The sequence below is a fragment of the Bombus impatiens genome, unplaced genomic scaffold, assembly GCF_000188095.3.
Source record: "Bombus impatiens unplaced genomic scaffold, BIMP_2.2 scf_3474, whole genome shotgun sequence".
Classification (NCBI taxonomy): Eukaryota; Metazoa; Arthropoda; class Insecta; order Hymenoptera; family Apidae; genus Bombus; species Bombus impatiens.
In genome coordinates, this window is record NT_179893.1 from 1,235,578 (window position 1) to 1,242,089 (window position 6,512).

General features: G+C 47.5%; 1 protein-coding gene across 1 annotated transcript in view; it reads right to left on the reverse strand.

Annotated features, from left to right (window-relative positions):
- The window catches only part of LOC100745802, a 58,192-nt gene that overhangs the window by 49,916 nt on the left and 1,764 nt on the right, over positions 1 to 6,512 (reverse strand). The window contains exon 2 of the mRNA XM_012393488.3: positions 6,413 to 6,507. Within this exon, the coding sequence (XP_012248911.1) occupies positions 6,413 to 6,507 (95 nt within the window). The remainder of the gene's footprint in view (positions 1 to 6,412; positions 6,508 to 6,512) is intronic.

Consider the following 6,512-nt stretch of genomic DNA (forward strand, 5'->3'; position numbering starts at 1 on the left):
CCACGGACCGTGACTATCGGTGCCGTTCCGACCCTCGGGGAAACGCTGGCTCTCATTCCTCCAATCAACTAGCTCGGTCTCTAGCATTACCAGCTATAGCCGGGTAACCGTCATAGCAAAGCGGATATATCTTCCAGCGTGCATTGGCGAAAAGCGGTGAAACTCGAAGACACGTCGAAACGCGTAAATTCAAGCAACCGTGCCTCTCGCGGTTTACCTTTTTGTGAAAGTAGATCTCTCTTTCTCGACGGGTCACCGGGCGTAATTCCTCGTCCTTATGCAGCGAGATTACGCGCTCGCGTCGGCCGATGCTTGCGCGCATTCTTTTCCTCCGCCGCGAAAGGACATTATGCATAAACGACGGTGACAATGTGTCGTGCCATGCGCGGTGCACCGCACCGTCCCGCACCACGCCACGCCACGCCACGCCATACCGCGCCGCGCCATGCCACACCGCATTACTTTCCCGCGGTGTGGAATTATTGCGGCCCGTTGGCAAATGGGTGTGGTAAAGCGATTTCGCCCGCTCCTTCACGAGTCACGTCGCAGCCAACCGATTTTAGAGATCGCGACAACGCATAGCACGCGAGATATAAACATTTTTGTCGTGATACTCCTTTGGCTGATGGCACGTTTTTACGAAAGGTTCGCTAGGGTCCGTTTCCGGGAACAGGTCTACCTGTTTAAAAGGACTCCAAAAGAATTCTCGCTATGCGCGCGCTGGATTCCATGCCGCATCCTTTTACTGCTGCATGACATCATATCTATTTTCAGTAGCGCCAGATATCTAATATCGGACATCCGCTGTAATGGAACCTGAGATCGTATTCCCGGGGTACTCGGCATAAACAAACATAATTGTTATCTCGCGTGTCTTATTCAACTATATTGCAAAGGAAATACATATACGATACGAGAATCATCGAAACGACCGCAATATCCACTACTTTCCACTGTCGCTCCTACTTTATCCCATCTATGCGATATCTAGGCGACCAGCTATATTTCCAGCGCATTCATCGATCGTTGGTTCTCGTAACGAGGTGAGAAAAGACTAGAATTTCATTCAGCGACGTTGGCGTGAGGCTGTTGCTCGTAACACTAGTCCAAGCAAAGATACAACGTCCGTCAAGGTGCTACTCTTGAGACCGTGAGAAAACAACGTGCGTAGAATGTGTGTACAATGATAGCACCAGCTCGGCTTCCTCTTGAGGAGAGATGATTTCGCGAACCGTGCAATCTCTGATGTAACACGAATCTTTCTCTCTCTCTTTCTATCTTCATTTTTTATTTGTGTCGTAGAACAATGTACAACGTATAATACACTTCCTACGCGGCTTGGCGAAATTCGACGCCGGAGTGTCTCATTAATATTCTACGCCGTCGATTCTTTATCTAAAATTTGAATTCTCGGATCAAGGCCGTGCGTCGTAAATTGACTTTCGGTTGGAGAAGATGAGAGAGGAAAAAAAGATGATAAACATGAAAAAAAGAAATCAAAAGATAGAGAGAGAGAGAGAGAGAGAGAGAGAGAGAGAGAGACGGGTAGAAAGAGAGAGAGAGAGAGAGAGAGAGAGAGAGAGAGAGAGAGAGAGAGAGAGAGAGAGAGAGAGAGAGAGAGAGAGAGAGAGAGAGAGAGAGAGAGAGAGAGAGAGAGAGAGAGAGAGAGAGAGAGAGAGAGAGAGAGAGAGAGAGAGAGAGAGAGAGAGAGAGAGAGAGAGAGAGAGAGAGAGAGAGAGAGAGAGAGAGAGAGAGAGAGAGAGAGAGAGAGAGAGAGAGAGAGAGAGAGAGAGAGAGAGAGAGAGAGAGAGAGAGAGAGAGAGAGAGAGAGAGAGAGAGAGAGAGAGAGAGAGAGAGAGAGAGAGAGAGAGAGAGAGAGAGAGAGAGAGAGAGAGAGAGAGACGGGTAGAAAACAACGAATGAAAACAAAAATAAGAAGCGGTAAAAAAAATACAATAAGATATAGCGTTTGGCGTTTTCATAGAAGAAGAAAAAAACCGTCAGAGCATCGTGATATCTGGGATCGCGCGATTTCTCCGTTTCTTAGGTCGAATCGGACTCGAATTCTGGACGTGCACGCCACGCGTACACACGAGTAGCATCGTTGCGGCACGTGAACGAGATACCACCACATGTTCTCGCGACTTTTCAACAACACTGACGTGTTGGACTTTCAGCTCTGCGCGATTAACTCGGCGGATACTAGACAGTCATCGGCGTGTAACGCCCAGGAGGACGCAGCGTTGCCCGCAATAGAATGAGCCCGTCCGATTAATGGCACAGTCAGACGAAAGAGGACGCATCTACTTCGACTATCCGATATCGACGATGTTCTATCTCAAGCACACAATCAGATTATTCTCTCACATTTAAATCGCGTGCTTTCACCGTGTTACAAATAACATGGTGATAAAAATGCACGAGTATAGAATCAGGCAAATCTTTCCATCAAATGGCTGGTCATATTATCGTCACGTAATTACTCAGCGGGATTGTTATTCGATGGAAGCTACTACGAATGGTCTACGTGGAATGTCAAGTAGTTTTGTTCATGGCGGTTTGCATAGAACGCGAAAAAAAAAAAATAGAAAAATAGAGAGACGGTAAAAAAGAGGAAGCAGGGAGAAGGCAAACCCGCCCGAGCGAAATTACGATGAATACCGGTCGTTGTTTTCTAGTACAATGGCCGTCGTTATGTCGCCGCTTTTATTACGTTCATGCGAAACTGCATTGGAAATGAAGCGACGCACGCGATTGGTCGTCCGTAATATCGTTCGAGGCTGATTTCCATCGGATAAAACGAAGCAGGAGCAACGTTTGTCAACTAAGATTCCGTGGAAAGTTGCAGAGAGCTCGACAAGGGGCGCTCGTGGGCGTTACTCCGCTATTATACGACGGAAGGGCTGAAATTAGGTCAACAAGGTGTCGGTACGCATAACGAACTGGGTCACGCTTTTACAGACGCTTCCACATGGCAAACAATCGATCGGGCTTCAGTCTCCCTCCTATATATCCCGTGCTTGCAAAGTAATAAAACGCAACAGGATAGAAGAACGATGAGAGTATTTGGCGTGGATACGCGAATACACGAGCAACGTCGGAATTTGCTCCGGCGATTATCTTATCGCGAATATTCCCGCCGATACGTAGCTCGCGTTGCCAGAAAACATAAACAGAAATTCGTTTGGCCCACGCAAATAAACGATCATTGCAAATTGGAACACAGATTGATTCTCTTATATCCATCTCTGAATTCTCCGCCAACTTATGAAAACTTCTCGCGTGCGATAAAGAAATATTATTCCCAATGTCAATAACGTAGCAGCGAAGATATCGATAAAGAAAAAGATCGTGATACATCTTACCGGTTGACCTTGCACTTGACGAAACTATCCACGTGGCTATATCCGCCTGATGACGACATCGATGATGTCGGTTGCGGCTACAGGCAGAGGGGGACTTTCGTTTTCATTTTCTTTCGAGGTACTCGTCGTCGAGTCCTTGACTGTGCCCACTTCGATAACGCTACTCGCATAGTAAACCCGCTGACTCTTATCACCTTCTTGCATTCGCGGCTATCGTTTCTCGCTCGTTCGAGGTGAGTCACTTCAAATGTTCGCCATTATGACATTCGTGGCATCCTCGTCGAACGATGCTACGTTACATTGTTTCCTTCCGTCTACATTGCGTCCAGATTGTATATGTATATACATATTTTCGTTACGTGAGACACGCCAATGGTTTATACGGTCGTGTTATAAGACTTGCACGACTCTCAAGCGATATGATATGTATACATCAGACCGGATAAAACGGACGACCTTGCGTATCGGCGTTCTCATGACAAATCGGTACATCGGCAGATTGGGCGACCGACACACATCTGGCCCATCTGTCGACTCGAGAAACTTGTTTTTCGACCGTTGGTCCGACGTGTTTTTTCGACCTCCTCATGAATCACGCGTCTCGTCCACGCTCCGGGCTATTAACGCTAATAATGCCACTGCCTCGAACGGGATTAACCCGATGGCACATTAATTTGGACGATATTCGCGATCGCTCTTCGCTCTACCAGAGAACGTTACGTCTGCGAGCAATGACGATAATTGTTTGCCAGATTACGAGATCTATTAATAGGTGGAATATGTCTGAGCGTAACCACGAATAGCTTTCCTGTCAAAGAGAGGGAGAAGCTGTCGATTTTCTGTAATCTCACATGTTCCTAATTTCATCTCCAAACGTCTCAAATAGGAATGACGAATTTTAACTATAAACGTATTTTTTCCTCGAAGTATTTTTAAGTTTCCTTTCCTACGATCGGACGTTTTCAGATTAAAAACACATGGAGCTAAAAAAATGTCTAAAAATTCTGATTTTATATTTGCCGTTATTATTCGCGGGAATACCGCTAATAACAAATGTAAGCGCGTAGTTATGATCTTGGAATGTACAACAAACATCGACGTTTAAAAAAGAGAATCGGTTTGTGAACGATATCCGATAAAAAAAAAAAGGAACGTATAATACAGTACTGTTCACTTTACTCGTTCGCATAAAAAGCGGATCAAACGTTGTAATCACTCAACAACTCGGGTTCTCTGCATCCCAGCGAATCCATTATTCAACGAAAAAAAAGAAAAGAACGTTTAAGTAGCCTCGGCGCGTGAATCCCGTGGCTAAAAGAACGATCTCGAACGTGTTAGTAATTTCCTGCGCAATTGCGACACCGTCCTTTATCTACTGTTTACATAAATCCGTCGCCAGACACCTAAGAAACGACGATTAAAGAGACATAGCTTGTGGATACTTCGCGAGGAAAATTAGATCGGCGAGCGTTTAGCCGGAATACGAGGCACACTCTAATGGCGAATCGTTTAAAATGGGCGGCGGTGGCAATTTATTTACATCGCACGTGGCCCTCCGTGGGCGGCGGTCAGAAAGCGTGTATACACGAGATCCCGGAACATCGTCGGCATCGACGTACCCTCTTTCTCTCTCTCTCTCTCTCTCTATCATCTCCCTTTCTCTCTTTCTCTAGCGATAGACACACCCGAGTTACGCTTTGGGGTGAAACTATACATATAGTTAACTCGATCAAAACGGCGACGAGCAACATGGTCGCCATGATTGGTACGAAGTCACCCGGAAGAAAGAGGCAGAGAGCCTGGCTTCCGCCCTCGGTAGATCGACGCCTCTCGAATCCCTTATCCCGTCTTAACGTTCCCGCATATCGGATCCAGCTCGGGCCGTGTTACCAAGGAACGAACCTCGACAGACAATTTCGGCGGAGGACAGAAGAATGGATGTCCTTCGACCGGATTGACCGTAGGCCAACGACACCGAAATAATACGACACGCAAACATTGTCGTGCCTTTGAATATTTAACAGAATCAACATGCGAGTTACCGTAGCAGAACGCCGGGTGTTTACGTTGACGAACGAACGCTTACATTATCCGCGCCTCTCGATATCCTCTCCTCTCTTACCGCTACTCGAAAGCGAAATACCGAAGAGAATTAATTATGCAAGCGTCGTACGCGATCGAGCCCGGTTCGTTCATACGTATATACGTTCGCTACTCGCCGCTTCTACCTGCAACGGAGGAACGGAACACCCTCGGGTAAGACCGATCTTCGCGAGGTTGTACCTCGCACAGAATCTCGCGTATCACGCACGCGATCGCGTCAACAACAACAATCGGGGATACGCGGAGAAACGATCATCCTCGCGATATCGATCGCAGTTGCGGCGAACAGCGCGCGACGCGCTTTTATGTTCCTAATTGGAGATACATACTCGCAACGCAGAGGTTTCCACGCGCGGCTCGCCGAAGTATCGTGTTACGAAAGGTATATGCCAAGTGCACTTGTAAGGTATCCCCTCTGTCAGTCCGACACATAGCGAAACAGACATCGAGCAGAAACACCTGCTCGAGAAACATCGAGGCTTCGTCGGTCTGATTCTATGAAATGCACGCGTGTTTAGGTGGAACGATCTAGAACCAAGGTGGGCAAAATAAATAGGAAGAAACGGAGGTGAAGCGGTCCAGTAGACACTCCTCGTATGTAGTCAGACTCGGACTCGTCGAAGCTGCGAGAACCTTCGATTTTATTGATAGGACACACACAGCTCGTAGTGTGTCGCGTTAATCGAACGATGTTGACGACCTTAACGAGAGCTCGTGGACCCTGCTAGACGCGCGCTTCTTTGTGTCGCGGATCCATCCGTTGCGTAGTGTCGGCTATGGGAAGAGGGAGAAAGAGAGAAACCGAGAGAACAAGAAAGTCACGGAAAGTGCGACAGAGAGACACAAAGAGAAAGAGGGAAGAAGCTTCGAGGGTTTTGGTGGGGGGCAGGGGGGCAGCAGGGCTGGAGGAGGCGGTAGGGGCAAAGACTATATTGATCACTGACCTTTCCTGCGGCCGAATGGTCCGAAGAACGTGCCGTTCTTGCCGATGACGTTATCGTCGATGTACTTGAGCAGTTTCGTGGTATCCTCCCCTTTTCTAGA